General features: G+C 34.4%; 1 protein-coding gene across 3 annotated transcripts in view; it reads left to right on the top strand.

Annotated features, from left to right (window-relative positions):
• Window positions 1-13,072, top strand: part of LOC121376152 (dynein intermediate chain 3, axonemal-like) — a 32,505-nt gene extending 19,433 nt beyond the window's left edge. For all 3 annotated transcript variants that reach the window (XM_041503957.1, XM_041503958.1, XM_041503959.1), the window contains 11 exons: window positions 196-318; window positions 1,021-1,094; window positions 3,369-3,501; window positions 4,310-4,394; window positions 5,051-5,187; window positions 7,093-7,156; window positions 7,487-7,617; window positions 8,688-8,892; window positions 10,914-11,005; window positions 11,948-12,070; window positions 12,718-13,072. In XM_041503957.1, the coding sequence (XP_041359891.1) occupies window positions 196-318; window positions 1,021-1,094; window positions 3,369-3,501; window positions 4,310-4,394; window positions 5,051-5,187; window positions 7,093-7,156; window positions 7,487-7,617; window positions 8,688-8,892; window positions 10,914-11,005; window positions 11,948-12,070; window positions 12,718-12,858 (1,308 nt within the window). In that variant the 3' untranslated portion in view covers window positions 12,859-13,072. The remainder of the gene's footprint in view (window positions 1-195; window positions 319-1,020; window positions 1,095-3,368; window positions 3,502-4,309; window positions 4,395-5,050; window positions 5,188-7,092; window positions 7,157-7,486; window positions 7,618-8,687; window positions 8,893-10,913; window positions 11,006-11,947; window positions 12,071-12,717) is intronic.
• Window positions 13,073-21,860: the final 8,788 nt, after the last annotated feature.

The raw sequence follows: 21,860 nt of genomic DNA, 5'->3' as shown, positions 1-21,860 counted from the left end.
GGATTCAGCATAGGTTATAGTTTCTTTACTTTGTGGAGCTTGATACATATGGTTCAGCAGATCTAAATACTATGGTTTTAAACTGAATGACATGTAAAAACAAAAAAACAATACAAATTGACTTTTAAACGTCTAGTTGATTTTGAAATCTATCTCTCATCATTTATAGCGAATGTTTTATTTTATTTATTACAGCCTGGTTTTGAGGACCCCAATGCTTTGAAGACCCCTGTAATTCACTACTGTGCTGTCTCCAGTATTGAATTCAGCCACAGGGCTCCAATAACTGACATACAGTGGGTTCCAGATCACCTGGAGGTACTCAACATTCTTTGTTTTATGAGGGTAACACCAGGTGTGTGTGCAGGAAAGTATGCAGAGGGGTTTCTAGACCGTGGCAAGCAAAGTTTCTTTGTGGGGGGGGGGGGCAGATTGTCAGATTATGCTTCCAAGAAAATATATTGAAAAAAAGAAAATTCACTTTGAGTGGAGGCGGACTTTGAACCTTTTTTAACATGCCCCTGTACCACTAACTTTTAGGGCATGTCCATCCCGGGTCCTGTCTCTGGATAGCCAAGGACCTGACCCAGGACTATGGGGTGGGAGTTGACCCCTGAATACCCCCTGTACATGCACCTGAACACAATTAGCAAAATGTGTGTGAACTATGGGATGAGACTGGCTTTTTATAAGCATTTATTTACCTTCAGCCCTCTCAAAATAACTAACAATGCCATATTGAGTAGACAACATTGTTTATATGTCGGTATGTTTTTACTTTTTACAGATGTAGAGAAAATAGGAGATGAAACAGAAAATTTATACCATCTGTGAAACGTAACAAATAAACAAAACTAGTTTGGTTGGACATTGTGTATAAAACCAAAACAATGGTAGTGTGATGTCCTGTCACAGACATTAGTGCAGTCAATTCATAGTCTTTTTTGGTCAGGAAAAATATTGTAGAATGTTGAATCGAGACGATACACTTTCATGTTTTTATCTCAATCTTATTGACAGATCAGCAAGATGGGCATACCTCAAGAAAACCGGTCTCAGTATTGTGTGCAGATCATCAGTGCAGCTAAAGACCAGTGAGTCTTCTTCACAAAGCACTTCACAAATTCATTCTGCAGTGTCTTACTGATGACTTTGTGTCTCGCATATGAAGTCACAGTGAAAAATACTTGTGATTGCTAGATTGCAAAGTGCTTAATTGTTTGCATGTAATTTGTATAATTATTTTCTATTAAATTGATTGAAGTAATTAAACAATTATGGCACTGTGATGAGACAAATATGATGTTTTATGGAGCGCAGAAAATAAATATGGTTCTCGGTCAGTGCCGGACCGGACCACTGGCTATCCAGGGGCTGGGCTCGGGATGGACATGCCCAAAACCTTAGTGGTATAGGGGCATGTTAAAAAGGTACTCTCTCTCTATGGCCTCGGTCAATTTTTTTTTTTTTTTGGCTGCATAAAACTTCCTATCAGTCTCATCCCAGGGCCATAATTGTTTATTACTGGTACAGTTAATTCACATCTCCTCATAAGTTCGAGACCAAGATGTGTAACATGCACATTCAGAACAAGTCCGTCGGACTACCAAATGTTTTGGCATGTCCAGTCACTCAACAATCAACAAGACGTTTAATTCATCGGTGTCTGAAATTCCACCTTTCACTTGCTGTCAGGAGTCCCTGTAACTGTTAATTGCTCCCCAAGTGTGACCCACAGGTGGCGGTTGCGCAATTTGATTTAGTGAAATAAAGGAGTATATTTGCCAGTGGTAGGATTTTTTTTAACATAGCGGACCAAAACAAATAATTTGATGTAATCCAGTGGCCAGATATACCTGGTTCGTACGGGTCATGGAATTTTCATTTGGGTGATGGGTTAACTATTCGTAGTCATTTATGACAATCAACAACACGGCCCGTTGTTGTTATGCCTACTTACAACAAACGCTTTGTATGATCAAGACTATTTGCTGCAGCTGAAGCCTAAACTAAAAGAGAATTAAATCGCGGTTTATTTCCTTCTAGGCTACCTATGTAAATTGTCTTATTATTGTTTACAAAATTAATATCTATTACTATGTTAAATAAATGTATAAATTAATGAATATTTTCAGTGTTAAAAATATTAATCTTTCTTACAAATTAATTTTAATGAAATCTCTCTTATTGTTTGCTATCGCTTTGTGCGATAACCTCGCTAAAAACGACATCTGACCTTGTCACGTGATAACACAAACACACATGGCAATCCCCTGTCTGGGATAATTGGCTTTCGGCATTTACAAGTTTATTGTCATCAATAAAAACCGCTATTGTTTTGGAATAAAGGCAAGTTTTGTCAAAATTACACCTATTGAACATAGTTGCAGCCATTTTAAGTATTAAAATATGCAATATCGATCTGAAGATCGTACGATTAGCAGACAGCTGAGTTCTACTCGTGACAACCGTATGAAGTGTTTCAATAATATTTTGTAAGCCTTCATTACAAGATTACCGGCCTCGGTGGCGTCGTGGCAGGCCATCGGTCTACAGGCTGGTAGGTACTGGGTTCGGATCCCAGTCGAGGCATGGAATTTTTAATCCAGATACCGACTCCAAACCCTGAGTGAGTGCTCCGCAAGGCTCAATGGGTAGGTGTAAACCACTTGCACCGACCAGTGATCCATAACTGGTTCAACAAAGGCCATGGTTTGTGCTATCCTGCCTGTGGGAAGCGCAAATAAATTATCCCTTGCTGCCTGTCGTAAAAGAGTAGCCTATGTGGCGACAGTGGGTTTCTTCTAAAAAAATCTGTGTGGTCCTTAACCATATGTCTGACGCCATATAACCAACCGTAAATAAAATGTGTTGAGTGCGTCGTTAAATAAAACACTTCTTTCTTTCTTTCATTACAAGATTAGGCCTAAAATAATAAATAATAATAATAATAATAAATACTATTGTGTATTTCTGGAATCGTACCAAACAAGTTGGTTGTTTTGTTTTGTCCATTTGCTCATGATTTACAAAAACCCACCCTAAAACGTTTAAATAAAAATAAATTATTTTTCTTTTTTCTCTTTTCTTTTAAAGAACTTTGTGAGGCTACCAATTTTTACTAAGGGCTACTAGATTTTATAACCTGGTAGCCCGGTGGGCTATCACTGAAAAAACGCAAGGTCAAGACCTGTCATAGCTTGTCAATTATTCTTTAAAAAACAAATAAATTCAGTAATGCAAAATTTTTATATGATGAATTGAAAGTCTTGCTTCTTACTAAAGTTTGATAAAATCATGTCATTTGTGTTCTGTTTAACTGTTTCGTTATAGATGTATGTTCGCTAACTGTTAATCCATTTTTACAGCTCTGTGTTGTTCTGGGACACGAGAAGTCAGAAACCTCACATGGCAAAAGAGGAGCATGCAGGGGTCAAACATCCATCCGGAATTCCAAACACATTCAAACACTTGGATCTCACCTGGAAGCCACAACTCAAAGTATGTACCTGTCTTTAAGTTGCAATGATTGTAATCACTTGAGATTTACCAACTAGGTGAATGGGGGATAGGGGGTCGGATGTAGTTCAGTGCTAGAGTGCTTGCCTTAATTACAATGGGTTAAAAGATCCATCGTTTTCCTGTCCCAACCTTGTGGAACGTATAAATATTTAATTTTTACTGCCCCTATCATATTTGACTATATGCATATGCAGTGAAGCCTTATCCAAGGATGCCCCATTTTAAAGACCAGAATATTTCCTTATACAAATTATAGTAAAAAAAACTCCAGTACTGATACAATCCTGCCATTTCAGATTACAAACAGCAAAGATCCCTTGGTCTTCTTAATTTCATGACCCAATAAAACATTTATTGAAATTCTTTCTTTTTTACTTCACCTGACCTCAAACAAAATGCATATTCCCTTAAGTCTGGTCTAAACATCCCAATGGGATGGCCTAAAGTTCTTCCAATGAGTCCTCCTTCCTGTTCCGGTCACGTGACTGTAACTTCCTTCTTTTTCCTTCGATGATTTCCACTCCAACTGTTCTCCATTTTATCTTTTCTGTATGAATGTTTTAGTCCAATATATCTTTCATAAAATGTTTTTATATTAGTTGCTACTTTGACTAAATTTAAAAAGAAAACTTTGATAGAAGACACACTGGGCTAGAATTTTGAAATAGAATTGATGGTTGCTCGACAAACTATCTTTGTAAAATATTAGTCGCCCTTAGCCAACAAAAGTGGTCTTGAGAAAGATTGGGCAACTGTTAGTTTCCAACTTTTGTGTTATTAACTTCAGGTGTACTTGCACAAGTCTGAACCGGGTGGTGACCACAGTCCAATCGTGTTCTCCATTGGAGAGAGGCAGGGCGATCGCAAAGCTGGTGAGTACTTCATTGGCATACATTCCAGATTCATACAGTAAATTGGTGTCTAGTACTTAAAGTTTTAAAATGTTATATATATTTTTTTTTTATTATTTTTTTTTTTTTGGTTAGCTTTTATTCTGAATGTCTATGGACAGATTGTGAGGTCAGTGTCATTACTGGTACTTATTAATTTATGTCTAAAGTCACTTATCATTGTTTCCAAGATACATATAATATATACATTTTCTGTTTTACAATAGATGCTTGTGGAGGTTTGTAATCACCAGGACGACCAGAAACACTGGATATACCAAAATTGACAATCTAATCAATGTGTAAATAATGTGTCCTTTAATGTTAAAACAAGCAGTGATAGACGTATTTGACATTGAACCAAAAATATTTGACTGCCTAATAACTATGGTCATTGCCTTAAAATTTGTGAAATTAAATTTATTGTGATGCAGTCTTATTTAAATTTGTTTCATATTAAATTGGTTGTCCAGTACTTAACATTCTAGTAATCATGACTTTGACATTTTAATTTTATTTGAAAAGTGAATATGATTTTAATACAGTTAAAAATTATAAAATACTAGTCGCACATGCAATGTTCACTTCTGTTTGTGGAACTTACATATAATGAATATTGAATGTTTTTGGGTTAACAGCGAAAGCCACAGATGATACTGCTGATATCGAGCCAACCCATACGGCAGGATTTAGTTTCAGTGCAATGAAAATTGGATCGGCTAAAGAGAAAAAAACACTACACGATGTTCAGACTAATTTTTATGTTGGAACAGAGGTATGACTTCTTCTTTTTTAATTTAAAGTTAAATATATGTAAGCAAGCATTGAATTTGAGGATATTTATTGGGGAGATTCAACCAGAACCATAAACATACAGTGGAATCCACTTAACTTCATGTTAGTTTATAGAATAAATTGGTTATTTGCATGTTATTATGCTGCACAGAACCGTTTAACATTAAAAACTATAAATTGTATAGTATAATCGAATGACCTAAGTGAAAGACAAAAAATATCTGAAACTTTTGCCGTAAAGTCATCCAGACATGTTTAATATTTTGCCAGAATCAACTGAAAAGCCAAAACCAAAGATTAGATCTAACGTTCTTTGTTGAATAATAACCTAACAATCTACAGCCCTTTATGTCCTCGTGATGTATGTTGTTGTCAAACTATGAATGTGCCATGTGTTGAGTGCATTGTTAAATAAACTACGAATGCACACGTGTATACCGTTTTATATGTGTTAAAGTTGATTACTTAATGTTAGTTATAGTAATTTTGTGACAACAATTTTAACAAGTAAGTCTTGATGTCAAGACTTAGATCTCACTACACAGATCACTTCCGGGTGAGAGTTCATTCATCACAGTCCACTATAGTTCCTAATTGTGACATATGTTATGGTTCACATATTCACTTCTAGGAATTGGGGAAGAATTAAAACGATATGGCTGTATTTTGCCCATGTTATTTTGTAATATTGTGCATCGACCTTTTGGGACATGAGTGTATAGCGCAAGAGACAGCCGGAGTGAATCGGTTAATGAATGACCTGTTCGGACCAGTACTACAGCCAGATGCGGTCATATAGCAAAAAACTGAGATGGAAATGTTCACAATTTTGGAGTGAAAATAAATGCTTACATAATGTATGTTTGCAATGGTGTATGTTGTTAGTGCCAACAATAACCCATTCTATTGGCAATCTTCGTTTGAAGTTAGGCAATTTAACATGGGTTTCAATGGCAGATGACATCTGTGTAGTGAGACCTTAAGTTACGTTTTGTACTTATTCTTCGCAAATCACTTAAAAACAATACCCATAACAGAAATCAGTTCCCTACCCAAACACATCCCCTTCTCTGATTGGATATTTCCTATCTCAACCAGTGCTCCACGACTGGTATATCAAAGGCTTTGGTATGTGTTGTTCTGTCTGTGTGAAATGGCATATAAAAGATCTCTTGCTGCTAATGGAAAAATGTAGTGAGTTTTCTTCATGACTGTATGTCAGAATGATCAAATATTTATCATCCAACAGCTGATGATTAATAAACAGTATTCTTTAATGGTGTCACTGGCCTTGTTGGTGTCGTGGTTAAGCCATCGGACATAAGGCTGGTAGGTACAGGGTTCGCAGCCCGGTACTGGCCTTGGTGGTGTCGTGGTTAAGCCATCGGACATAAGGCTGGTAGGTACAGGGTTCGCAGCCCGGTACCAGCTCCCACTCAGAGTGACTTTTAACAACTCAATGAGTAGGTGTAAGACCAATACACCCTCTTCTTTCTCACTAACAACTAACAACTAGCCCACTGTCTTGGATAAACAGCCCAAATAGCTGATGTGTGTGTGCCCAGGACAGCATGCTTGAATCTTAATTGGATATAAGCACGAAAATAAGTGAAATAAATAAATAAATAATGGTGTCGTTAAACAAACTTTTAACTTTCGACAAAATGAATACTGTAGTAAATAAACCTAGGTATGAAGGAGTTAACCAATTGGGTAGTACAGTCATTTATTAAAGGAACGTTTTGCCACTATGGGCAAAGATGGTTAATGTTTATTAACATTTAGATAGTCATATAAATAGTTACTTAGTTTTGCCTTAGCCTTGTGAATGTGCTTTGTGAAATACTAGGGATGCTTTACTAAATGGCTGGTTTTGAATTTGTAGGATGGGGAAGTTGTATATTTGGACTGGATGCCACAGAAAGATCCAGACACAGGCAAAATACAAAGTAAGTCACTGAAAATATATATTAAATGTATTTATGTACTGGTAGTTAAATTGAAATCTTAATTCTTGTTGCATTTGCTGTTTTGAAGCCATGGATATTGAAGATAAATTATATGTATTTCGTTAAATTTACATCTTAACTTCTTTCAATTTTAATTCTTGTGGCATTAAAATTGAAATTTTGATTGCATAAAATTTGATTTTGTTCTTTTAAAGCCATGGAAATGGAAGATTTTGTAAACTACATGTATTTTGTTAAATTTATTTCATTTTTTCTGTTTTAATTCTTGTGGCATTAAACTTGAAATATTGATTTTTTGTGTGTGTCCAGCACCCAAGCCTCAGTATTACCATGCGACCCATGATGGTCCAGTGTCCGTTCTGCAGCGGTCACCTTTCTTCAAGGATGTACTGCTGGTTATTGGAGGCTGGACGTTCTCTCTGTGGAAAGAGGGTGTTACAGTAAGTCTTTAATTACATACCTATTCAATGTTACTATATATATATATATATATATTATATATCTATATATATATATATGTGTGTGTATGTGTGTGTGTATATATAACTATTATATGTATGTGTGTGTGTGTGTATATATATATATATATATATATAGTGATAAAGACATTTTGAAACCATGTGATAAATTTATTTTGTATCACACGGAACTTTAAAATGAGGAATTCCTTATGTATTTTTACTGCAGTTGTTAAGACGTTAAATTAAAAACCATTTTTGTAAAACATAAAAGAAGGTATGTAATAAATATAGAACTTCACATACTTGCTTATTTTGCGAAAGAACATACCACAAGACAGCTACGTGGTCTCGCGGTATATATTCTTGCACAAAATAAACTTGTGCAATAAATAGGAAGCGAAAACAACATATGTGAAGTTCTGTATATGTATCACATGATTCACAAGCAGTCAATGTGTTATCAAACTGAATGTGTCTTCTTCCTCATGTCCAATTAAACATTCATTCCTTTGATTGTTGATTTGTTTCTTCAGTCATTCATTCAGTCAGTCACCTATCCATCCCTCTATCTGTTCAATTAATTAATTCTTTCATTCATTGATTTTGGACATAACTACTTTGTTGTATACCATCAGGCTCACTTCATTTAAAGTTAAAACAAAAAACTACACATGGGAACTGTATGCTGAATGTATATGCATGTGGGTTTTTTTTTTACAGTACATGAAAGTACAAAACAATTAGCACTCATGTAATATCATCTATTGATGTATCCTCTGATTATATATGAATTATAATTATATGTATATTTTTTTCATCTTTTTTTTTTCTTTTAAGTGTTCATTTGTTTAAATTCTTCAAAACATTTATTTCCATAAAAAGTTTTAAGTTATACTTATTATCAATTTTATATTGTATTATACTTTTTCCCACTGCTCTTTACACTGTTTTTACATAATTATATAAGAATTTTTGATGTAAATAATCATACAATAACCTATGTGCTGGGGTGTCATTAAACTTTCATTCATTCATTTTCTAATTCTCAGTCAGGACCAATTTTAACGTGTGCTGCCAATCCCGTGAAACTGACATCGGGTCACTGGTCTCCGACCCGACCTGGTGTTTTCTATGTGGCCAAGGCAGATGGCAGCATCGATATCTGGGATCTACTAGACAAGACCCATGAGCCTGCATTAACACAGAGCGTCTCCACAGCCTCCATCACAACCGTCTATCCTTTCCAGGTCACCCGTAAGTGAAATATCTCTAACTTGTAAATAACAGATTATATAAAATAGCCTTAATGTACAGAAGAGCAATTATTCTTCATTGTATACTGAGAGGCAAATGGGTATTTCACCCAAGAAAATGTTTAATTACAGTGAAATCTGTCTAAACTGGACCTGAACTAACCGGAATCCTGTCAAAACCAGCCAAGTTTCATGGTCCTAAATTTTCTAAATTTTAAAATGCGACCCTTTGAACACACCAGATCCTGTCTAAATCGGATAAATATTAGATCCCTGGCTTGATCCGATTTAAACAGGTTTCACTGTCTAATAAAAAATAATTTGAATGTATTTATTTAAATAACTGTTTCCCCAATTGTTTTTAAAAACCAACAGAAAAAAAAAGTTTTCCTTAATTTCTGGGAATTGGAACCAACCTACAAGCCACATGGTACCCATTCTTGCAGTAGTTTTTGTTCATACTGGTGTTACTATATGAGGAGTTTAGGCGCAAAACCCAGTAAGTCCATCTGACTTCGTTTATTTTAAAATGAAGATTTTTACCTGATGGTAATTTTAATTCTCACTAATTTCACTTTTCGTGTCATGAAATGGTTATGGAGCAATGAACAAAAAAATATTAATGTAAAAAATGAACCTTTATTAAAAAACTTGGTAATTACCAAAATGTGATTGATTTTTCTGCAAAACCAAGTAAGTCCACCTTCGGTTTCTTTGGAAAACTCAGTACGTCCATTTCTGGAGACTAGTCTTATGGAAATGTTGCAGAATCAAACAAAAGACAATTAGAAACATCTTAAAAGTGAAGGTTGAATTAAACATTTACAAAAGAAGAACTTTACTTGTCCATGGATATACCAAAGTTTGGCAGTTGCTGGCCTATTGTTCCTAGCCTTCACAAAGCGTTAAAACTGACACTTATTTAAAACGATTGTGCCATCCCAGTGTAATAACAATGACAGTAACATTCTCACTCTAGAATTATAATTATGGAAAGATGACTGGAAAATAATGCCAGTTGGGGCACAACATACTCCATCCCCCATTGGAAGTCATCAAAAGACTACACGAAAGTTCAGTCAGTCATCTCGCCCCCTCCCCAATTTAAACACACATCGATTTATTGAAATTGTACTAGTGAGTGTTAAAGTAATTTTTCACAATATTGAACAAACTGGCACACCACATAATTCCTGGTCACATGTGCGCATGTTACACGAGGAATCAAACCTTCACCACTGTAGCGAGCTGTTTTGGCTATGGAACGGGCCGAACTTTGTGGCCGACATCGTTTACGCTTTCCTGTTGGTGATAACATCACAGGTTCGTCAACTACATCATAAGTTTCCATAACTAGCGTGAATAAATTGGCCAAAATCTGAAGGGATTATAAGAATTCAGCGCGCAAAAATGCTTATCATGGGCGTGGCCATCTTATGCGTCATGTGATCTAATGCGCACATGTGATTGGTGGTCTATAAACTACGTGATTCTGCAGACACTCAGATGGCGTTTACGAGGTTCTGCAAAAAAATCGTATCCTAGCTTGGATTTAGAATGGGACTAACAGGCTTTTGAAGCAAAATGTATTTGCTCATCGGGTACTAGGGACCGAGGTTTGTCTCCAACGGTTATATCAATTTTCATGGATCTGGCGTTTACGAGGTTTTGCGCTTGAATTCCTCATATATTCATTCCTTCATGTTTTATTTTAAATCATAAGAGTCTTTTAATTTCCAATGTTTGTTTTGAATGTAACAATGTTTGCTAAAACTTGAGTCCGAACAAAATCATTTTTTGCTAAGAATCAGTCAGCCCAAATTTTCTAACCTATCTTAGCACTATGATATCATAAAACTATCATAAGCTGTGACATCACTATGCTGTAGTGACATCATAGCCTACAATGGTTTTGTTATATTGTAGTGTTAAAATAACCTAAAAAATCTCTAGCTTAAATTTGATTAAAATCTGTTTTTATCTTTAAAGATGTTAATAAATATATGATTTTTATGTTCATAGATAAACAGCATCTTCTGGCAGTGGGCGACACGTTTGGAACTTTACACATTCTTGAAATTCCATGGAGCTTGAAACACCCAACTCCCAATGAGGTATGTTTTGGTGTACTGTAATTGGCATAAGCCAGCAGGGATATGGGGTTCATGTGTGCCCCTACCCCAGTTACATCTTTTTCTCCCCACCTTATATATTGGCCTGTCTGACAATCCTGACAGGACTTACGAGGGTGGAGATGTGTTTGATGTACCCTCCTCCGGTATACAATCTGGACTATGCCAGTGGTACCATTATATTGGTAAATTTTTGTTGCTATACTGGTTTTGGTGCTTAATATTAGGGCCGTTTTCCATGTGTGAATGTTTTTGTGTAGTGCGGGTGCAGATATGGAAAATGGATGCAATAAAAAATATTTTCTGTAGTTATGAATAGCAGTGATTTCATATCAGCCCATTTTATGGATCCATTTTGAGTTTCTCATCCGCACTGTGCCTTGCCAATAAAACAATACACGTGAAAAACAGGCTTTAATTGAATGTGTCAGAATATGGTTCAGTCAAATTATTAGTGGATGTTGGCAAATAAAAACCAACAAAAAACCAAACAACCCCTTTATACAGAACATTCTGGTTCATGAATACTTTAAATCTGGCATGATGTTATGAATAGTAGAACACAAACCCAGTCCTTGTTTAAGCTAAATAATAAGATTATTACTTATCATAGATACAATGTCTTACTTTACATGATGTAGAATTACATATATGTTCAAATATATTACTATAACAATACTAGTACATGAAGGTTATTTGAATACCGACAAATTGTATAGTATTGGGGACAAACAACTAAACCACACTAGTTTGGTAATCCGTTACATATTTTTGTTGAATGATTATAAAATGATGCACAATGAGAAAAAGATTAATGACATATTGGATCTGCATTTGGAGAAGGTTAACTATATTTCTAATTTGGCTTGTTACTTTTACTTGTGTTATTTCTGTTGAAAATGTTGTTTTTGAATGTTTTAATAGTACAATTCCTTTGCCAACTACATTGAGAGGGAGGTTAAAAGAAGAGCCTTTGTTGTGATGAGATGGGACTTCCGGGAACAAGAGAAGAGAGAGTTGGAATCTGAGTCCAAAAAAAAAGCAGGAGTAAGTCTACATTAGGTTAACTAAGCATTTTACAATTTAAAAAAAAAAATTCAATTGTAAATTTAGGAGGATAGTAAGCTATGGTGCCTTGTGGAAGGAGCTGGCAATTGTAGAAAAATAATAACATCGCGATGGTAGATATTTATAATGATAGTAGTGCTAAGATCACTCCATGGAATGGGGCTCTGGAAAGTTGTAGAAATGTGTTCAGCTAAAAGTGTAACCTGACCTAATTTGGTCATAATCCACATGTGCTGGTCGTTGACTAATCCACATGTGCTGGTCGTTGACTAATCCACACGTGCTGGTCGTCAACTAATCCACACGTGCTGGTCGTCGACTCATCCACACGTGCTGGTAGTCGACTCATCCACACGTGCTGGTAGTCGACTCATACACATGTGCTGGTAGTTGACTAATCTCAGTATGAGCTGGACCCAGGATATACAAAATCTGTATTGCTCACAGAGTAATCATCATGATTGCCACCATTACCATCCTACTACCCAAGTCTCATTTTACCTTTTTATTCTTAAATTTCTTGTGCTGTGTGAAAACAACTGGGTGTGCATTAGAAACTACTTTTAGTACTTTGCCTTCACATATCCTGTAACACATTCTAAAAAGTGTTTTTGATTTAATTTCAGATTGCACCTAATGTCGTATTATCAGAGTCCGAGATTGAGAACAAACTGAAACTGGATTATCAAGACTTTCTTAAAGAGGAATTGGCATTCCTGCGAGAACTGGGTCTGAAAACCGATGATGATGTAATAGCTGACACCTAGATGCAGTTAGCTTCAGCAGTGTTTCAGCATTCAGACATTTGAATAAGACTTCCATCACCAAATGAAGAATGAGAATTTTGTCTTTTGTTATCCCTGTTATATTAACTCCAGTAGCATTTCAGTATTCAGATATTTAAATAATACTTCCAGTTCTGTGTAAAGAATGAGAATTTATATGTGAATAAGACTTTGACCACTAAATGAGGAATGAGAATATTGTTGTTTTGTTATGTTATATTGATTTGGCTTCTTTTTATCCAATCTTTATGGGACAGACCCTAGTTTTTTAACACTACAGCATATTTGTCACTAGTAGAGCCATTTATGATCATTGAAATCAAACATTACTTATATTTTATTATTTAGATTATCCATTTCCATTGAACCAAAGTGTTTCTGGTCATCCTGGTGTTTCTAATATTAAAAATGCACGTGTTTGAGAGGTAGCAGTTTATTGATTAGAGTTCTAGTCTGTTTTTAAGAATATTTCCCGTTTTAATGTCACAAACTTTTCTTTCACTCTATTGTAACTTTATCCAAATGAGTTAGAGGTTTGTAAATAAACTAAACTTAGTGTCCATTTTTAACGGGTTCAAACTAGGGTCTGTGTCTTTAAATACGGGTGAAAATTTTCAGTTGATGTTTTTCGGAAAGTTTAACATGTAGGAAGTTAAAGGTAGGGTCAACTCCAACAAGAGCCTTGTGTGTTGGAAAGAATGAGTGAATGTTTAACGACACCCCAGCACGAAAAATACATCGGCTATTGGGTGTCAAACTATGGTAATGCAAATAAATAAAGTGATGGTCAACATCAATATAAAAATTCAAGGTTTAAACAAAAACAGTGTAAAGAACAGTGTAAAGAATTGTGCAAAAGCACAAATATCACAGAATTTTACGGATACTGAATTTTACTCAAAACTTAAATTTTGTGCTGTATTGGCCATTCTCAAAGAAAATGTTACACCCCTGCACCACGGTGAGGTTACAGCACGCGCAGGGGTGTTGGAAAGATGCATACCCGGACCACCAACACATACTGACACTTTAGCAAATGAAAAACGCGTAATTTTAGAGTTAATAAAAAAACATGATTATTCCTGCTAATTGGGGGTAGCCATTTTGTTTTGTTTTTGTGACGTCCGGTGGGATAGCTTGGGGCGAAGTGACATCAGCTCCTGACCACCTCCTGTGTGTACAGTGTAAACAAAAGCAGTAATTTTCGACAAGGCGCTTCTCTTTGATCAACCTGACTTGTAAACCAGCATAAATGACGTAATAATATAATAAACTATTTAACTAAATATATTTCAAGTTGCATTAACGGAAAAAAATGGGGTTATAGTGTTTTTCTCTGTTTAATAATCCAAAGGAAAAATTTACACTATTACGCCTATTGATATGCTACGTTGGAGCAAAAACGACAACCCACAATACCCAAGTGATAATTTTCTTTTCTTTGGGACTACGTAATTGGTCAGTTCTGTGTTTTTAGATGGAAAAATCTACTTAATCAATAGTTTTACAGAACTATTTACAGTAATAAACCATGTCCATTACAATTTTAGGGGCGACAGGTAATATTCCACAATACCGGTATGTATTTCTGTGTCTAGACAGCGTCAATTAATTGGCTCGTCTCTTTACCAATCAAATACACACCTGCCACTCAGGAATCAAAGGTAGAAGCAACTAACAGCATAAACCAATTAACTAAGAAAACACTCTGTGTATCATTTCAGTACGTAGGTTAATGCATGGGAAAAACATTGTTAATTGTTTCGACTTGTTGTGTAGCCACTTTGACAATGGTATTTTATTTTGTATTGAAAAATAATATATATAGTGCTGGATATACTTACTGTTGGCTTACTGGGATGTGTATTATTACAGAACATTGCAATGTATGACTATTTATCATCCCGCAAAAACCAGGTAGATTGTATTTCTCTAGTTCTAAGGCTCATTCCTGACGTGACGCGTTAAGTATTACGTAACCACCAGCTTGCCAGAGGGTGTACTCACTGAGATGGTACAAAATGGCTGCGCCCGTTATATATAATAGTCGTCACATTTAACCGTTTTATTAACTATACGATTATATGTGTTGATATTAAGCAATAATGTGCATTATATATCGTTGAATATGCATACCAGGCCACATGCTTTAATTGACCTCTCCTTTAAGAGTAATAATGTTTTGAGGAAAGTTTAACATGTATGAAGTTAAGAGTAATAATGTTTTGAGGAAAGTTTAACATGTATGAAGTTAAGAGTAATAATGTTTTGAGGAAAGTTTAACATGTATGAAGTTAAGAGTAATAATGTTTTGAGGAAAGTTTAACATGTATGAAGTAAAGAGTAATAATGTTTTGAGGAAAGTTTAATATGTAGGAAGTTAAGAGTAATAATGTTTTGAGGAAAGTTTAACATGTAGGAAGTTAAGAGTAATAACACAGTTGTTATCAATTTGAACTGTAATGGTTCTAAAATCTATTTTGTTAACATTTTTCTTTAATCCAAGAAAGGTTACAGTACTAATTTTTGTTTCGATTATTTACTATGAATTATGAAAATTTGATCATTACAAACTGTTTGTTCATTTTTAAACAACATAGATTTTATCTGGATTATTAGTTTTAAACAGATAGTTTTCAGTACTTGACTGATTAAAATTACCTTGGACAAAAACTACACAAAAATTGGATGGTTTTTTTTATGAAAAGGAGTTATCTTTCTGCCAAAAAAATGATGACAGAAACAACTGTCAGATTGCACTGAAATACAGAATTCCAGTGGGATCTTGTTATTTTATCCCCGTGTACTATGCATTCACAGGTTTTCAGACACCATGACAGTTAACAATGGAAGTTATTTATATTTCTGCCAAAGATTTCTTGGCATCAATAAAATTTAATTATCATGGAATAAATAGGCTTAAAACACACTTTTATTCCTTGGACGAGATTAGTGTAACTACATTTGCAGGTACCATATTGTAAATATTTAAAATATTTTACAGTTACTTGATACACATTTTCTTCTGTAATTCAAACATTTATATAACTGTGATATTTTGCCATTTATTAAAGTTGAGAGGATTAGATGGGATTTTCTGGTTGTTGTTTTTAAAGTTTTATAGTTATCGGTGCTTCACATCAAGATTCAGTCTGTAAAATTGTGAAAAAGATTTAGGGTTGCTTGTACGAAAGGAAGGAACTGTTTTATTCAACGACAAACTCAACATATTTTATTTACGGTTATATGGCGTCAGACAAATGGCTAAGGACCACACAGATATTGAGAGAGGAAACCTGCTGTTGCCACTTCATGGGCTTCGCCGATTCAATTTGCAGACAAGGTTTCTTTTAGACCCCAATGAACATAAATGAAATAATGGACAATCCTTAAATTAACTGTAAAGTTTTTTTTGTTTAATGACACCACTAGAGCACATTAATTTATTAAATCATCGGCAACTGGATGTCAGACATTTGGTAATTCTGACCTGCTACATTTTTCCATTAGTAGCAAGGGATCTTTTGTATACACCATCCCACACAGAATAGCACAGCCTTTGGAACATTTAACTACCGGTACAAAAGATTGTCGTGTGGGCAGTGACAGTTCTGAATGTGCCTCTGATATAGTTAAACCTGTTTTAAGCAGACACCTAAAATTACTAGGAAAGAGTACCATTTAAGATTTATAAAACATTGGTGCTAAAGCAGCACAAAAATCTTTTTACAATTTCTCGGTAAACCTCAAAATGGTTACCATATTTAAAAAAAAAAAAATTAACTACCATTTAATAGAAGTCACTTAGATTTATAATGCAAGTAGATTAGTGCTGAAGCACAGAAATCCGTCTTTCACGGTTTCTCAGTAAACCCTTAAAAAGGTTAACACATTTTAAATAAACTTTGTATAAATAAAAAAAAGGAAGAAAGGAAATATATTTAATGACACTCAACACATTTTATTTATGGTTAAATGGCTTCAAACATGGTTAAGGACCACACATATATTGAGAGAAGAAACCCGCTGTTGGCACTTCATGGGCTACTCTTTTCGATTAGCAGCAAGGGATCTTTTATATGCACCATCCCACAGACAGGATAGTATATACTACGGCCTTTGTTGCACCAGTTGTGGTGCACTGGCTGGAATGAGAAATAGCCCAATAGGTCCACCGACGGGGATCGATCCTGGACCGACTGCACATCAAGTGAATGCTTTACCACTGGGCTACATCCCACCTCCCCCCCCCCCCCCCCCGAAAAAAATAAATAAAAAGATACGGTAGATATTAATGACACCACTAGAGCACTTGATGTATTGATCATCAGCTACTGGATGTCAAAACATTTGTTAATGCCGACATGTTAACAAAAGTTCAGGAATGTTGCATCGTGTAGATAGAATGTTATACAAATGTGAACAAGTGGGGACATTTGTCCTGACTTCTACAAGTTGTTTTGACAAATGCATAACTGTGTAGATGGAACTTTATATGCACCATCCCAGACAGGATAGCACATACCACAGCCTTGGATATCTACTACAAAAAGTAGTCAAGCACTTAAATTGATCTTAATGCTAAGAAATATTTTTTAAATGTGTTTTGTTTAATGACACCACTAGAGCACATTGATTTATTAATCATTGGCTATTGGATATGAAACATTTGGTAATTCAGTCTCATGGAAAAACCCACTGCATTTGTCCATTACTGGCAAGGGACGTTTTATATACACTATCCCAGACAGGATAGATATACCAGACGTGTAGGGTCAAGATCAATTAGTATTGATCTTCTGAAATACCATGGGTTGCATACATCACAATTCAAAATGAAAGGAACATTAGTTTACAGACATCTGTAAACCAGTTAACACACATTTGGTGTCAAGCATATAGGCCGTGCTTATAAAACTTAGTCCCGACTCCATCTTTAATGACATCACATGCATACAATTTGTATGGTGTCATGACATTACGGTCTCACAATCTAGTCTAGACTCTTTAAAAGTTTTACAAGCACCAGGTCTGGTTGTTTTGACATTTGGTTTAAAGAGGAAACGGTTGCCACATAAGCTGCCAAAAAGCAAGTTGGAATCTTTTCTTTTTTTTGAGAGGGGGGGGGGGGGGGGTTACACAATTGTAGGACATTGGGATGAATTGCACAACACATCCCAGTTAAGATAAGCTACATTCTATCTGTCACCATTTTTAAAATTCCCATCAATAAAAAATATAGTGAAAACACTAAAACCAGACACTCTTCAAACCACGTAAACTGTCCCGGTTCAAGAGGTATCCAGTTTAGAGAGGTTATGTTCTGTACAGATTTTAAAAAACGGACCATAAACGTTTTGACTTTTTTCTGGTTCAAACTGGTATCAACAATGACTGAGGATAAAAAAGCAACAACATCATAATCAATTTGCAACTTAAGATTTATTCAGGCGTGACAAAATGCACATGTCAATACAACTCGTACACCATTCACCTGTATGGGACATATGTACAATGCAGAATTTCACAGCACTTTGTTTTGTTAACTTTCGTAAATTCAACTTTCTTACAGTTTTTCAGCAAATCACAAATACTTCTACCTTTCTTAAATTTTCTTTCACACACCTTTCTTCAAATACACAATATCGTATAATTTTTTTACAAAATGCCATGTGCCAAAATGAAACTTTATTTATTGTCAACAGGCTAATGTAGCCTTACACAACCAAACTCTCAACCCAATGTAACTAAGGGATTCTGGAGTCTGTGAAATTCTGCCGAGACTGTTAACATTGTGTGAGCGGAATTATTTTTGTTTTATATCACAGTATTCAGTCTCATATAAGTCAATATTTTGAATGTACAATAAAACTCTTTGAAATAGCAATAATAAAAAAAGAACTGTGCATGTGCCATTTTAGTTAACAGCATTTGAATCACAAATAATACAGCAAATATTTTGTTTTTATAGTAACATAAATTATGTCAAAAGTACTTTATATTGCTACAAAATATACCAAAAATAAATATGAAAATGTTTGGCAAGGAAAATTTCCACTTTATTCATTAAATTAAAATGCACCACATTTATTCTGGCTTAATAGTAACAAACTGTACACTTCATTTTCAGCATATATACACACCATGCAATATGATAAATGGAATAATTTTGTTAATTATACAGTTTCAATTTTAAGACGCACACTATAAGTAACAAAATTTCTTGAGGTTTTAATTTTGTTTTAAAGATGTTCATTCTGTTAAACAATTATTTTACTCGGGTCATTCACAATGGCACATGCACTGGAGTACACTACTCCATACAATCAAACACATCACAAAATACAATTAATTCAAGACTTTCATTTGGGTTTGCAGACCTTATTTACAATAACATATTTATCATTACTAACTTTTACCAAATGGTACTTAACAGCCTCAAATAAATGTAATTTATAACAAGTCAAAAACCTGAAATAAAAGTCCTGATTTTTTTTTTTTTTTCACATACCGGGTAACATGTAGAAACTGTCTGAAATACAAATTTAATGTTTGCACATTACTGGCGACTGAATTTTCCTTTTCTACACAATATGAACTAAATACACTTAGTAACAAACAATAGCTTTTATAAAACAGTTGACTGACAATTCACTAACATCTGTAGTGGCATACAGCAGCCTATTTACATCAAACAATTCAATAATCAATTATTTCTTGACAAAGTTTCCAAGTCTAATAATTTTGGGTATATAAAATAAAAACATTTTCAGCTGTAATATATTAGGAAAAGAAACTAAAGTTGTACTCCATTACTTAATTAATAGTGTAATAAATATAAGAATAACAATATGAATGTTTTCATTTCCATTTTTTAATTAATATATATATATATATATAATATTAAAAAAGCGTACATTAAAGTTATTTTCGGATTATTTTTGTTAAAAAGAAAAAAAAAAGGATCATGAGTTAACTCCCTTGAATAGTGATATTTATGCAATTTTCTCCGCCTGCAGCTTTATAATGTACGGACTAAAAAGATCTAGAATAATGTCACATATTAATATCAAATGTAATCCTTGTTTTTTAATAAAGTTTGGAATGTTTAGTGTAGTCTATAAAATGCTTTGCTGCAAAAGTTAGAGCAACTCTTTAACTTGTTACTGGGAATATAAGTATACATTAAAATAGACTTAAACCATAGCTCATAGTTAACAATTTTATAATAAAGTTAACCTTTTAAATTTGAACATTAAAGTAAAAAATATATAATAATAATAATAATAATAATAAAAAAAGAAGAGATTTAGCTGCAATCTTGACTTAATAAAAAAAAATAGATGAACATTTTTCTCCTCTGTGCCCTCTATTCTAGGTCACATTAAACTGTATGAAATCTCCATGAATGGTCGAATCTGTGTTCTCTGTAACAATGTATTATGGAACATGGAGGAAGAGTTGTTTCTCCTATCAAGGCAGTTCACAACATATGTTGATAGCCAAAATGCAGAGTTATCAAAACAGAGGGTATTTTGCATATGGCAATAACGTGGAGAGGTGAGACTAGCTTTTACAATTTGATTAACTTATTGTTGAATGTTGTTATTCGCCTCTGGAATAAATGACCAATGTTAATCAGAGTATATTTACACTGAATGTGTAATGCAATACCAACTACAAGGAATCACAAAACAATGGAAAATGGATCACAATGCATTTGCAAAGACACATCGACATTATAAAACAATTTTTACAAGAGTAGAAAAGTTACACACAAGAAACAGTCTAATATTTCACTATGAATAGAAACATCTTGTAAGGTTTGTTTATTTTAAAAGAGATAATTCTAATATTTCTACTACTGGAATAACCCCAAACCCAGAACATCTAAGCAAATGCCGCTAAGGAAATTTGATTAACAGATTGATAATTCAAGTGGAGGAGGAGTAAATACAAAGTTGCCATAAAATACTGCTACTCATTAAGTCGCATGTTATATTATTTAACACACCAAAATAATGTCCTTTGCAGGCATTCTGCCAGAAAATAATTCGAGGGTACATAATAAAAACAGAACTGATGATAAGTGCCTCTACCAGGTGGTTATGGATTTGAAATCTTCTGAAATTGGACACTGCATTTAATGGACTTTGACAAATTTTAAACAACCGTTCTGTCCCAATAATCTTTCTAAAAAATAAAAAATGTATCCATCAATTTCCAATATTTTAGGGTAAGTAATTTTACCCTTTTGTACCCTTTTAGCAAAAACCTTGCTTGGACATCAAGCAGGTAAGCATTAGATATCGCAAAGTCCTAGCTATAAACCGATATGATAATTTTCAATGTAACTGCGATATACTTTCAAAAAGCTATAACCAACCTTGTTACCCATATTTTGATATCTTAAGCTTTTTTGAAAACCAGTCCGAACCCATATAGTTTAGTAATAATTTTGTCAAAAAATTGACATTTATTACCAATAGTAACAACAATAAAATTATTTGTATACATCTCCTAAAAAGGAAACTCACACTCCTGTCATCATCACACTAATAATTTCTTCACTTTTGAGCAATGTGGTTTCATAAAAACTACAGCCAACATGCAAATCATTTTGACTATTTTTGTGTGAATGTGGGTAGTGGAGGTGGGGGGATTGGATTATAGAGATATGTAGAGATTGAGGATATTTAAAACATTTACAACTTATAGCCGTCTGAGGCTTGTAACTCGAAGCAGTAGGAAGGAAATACTAATGTAAGGTAGTCGGAAAGCAGTACTAAAAAAAAAGTTAGGTGTGTATCACGAACCACTCGTAAACTTTACTCCTTAACCAGGACAATAATTAATTTCCAGATTTATGACAATAATTATTTGTACTCTGGACCAACCGTAATATGGATGTACCATCATTTTGTGTTATTAAAAAGGTGAAGGGTGGTGTGACCCTCAAGTTAACTAGATAGTATAGTATAGTA

This window comes from Gigantopelta aegis, chromosome 6, assembly GCF_016097555.1.
Source record: "Gigantopelta aegis isolate Gae_Host chromosome 6, Gae_host_genome, whole genome shotgun sequence".
NCBI lineage: Eukaryota > Metazoa > Mollusca > Gastropoda > Neomphalida > Peltospiridae > Gigantopelta > Gigantopelta aegis.
Note: the sequence above shows the minus strand (reverse complement) of the source record. Positions and strands in the feature narration are given on the sequence as shown.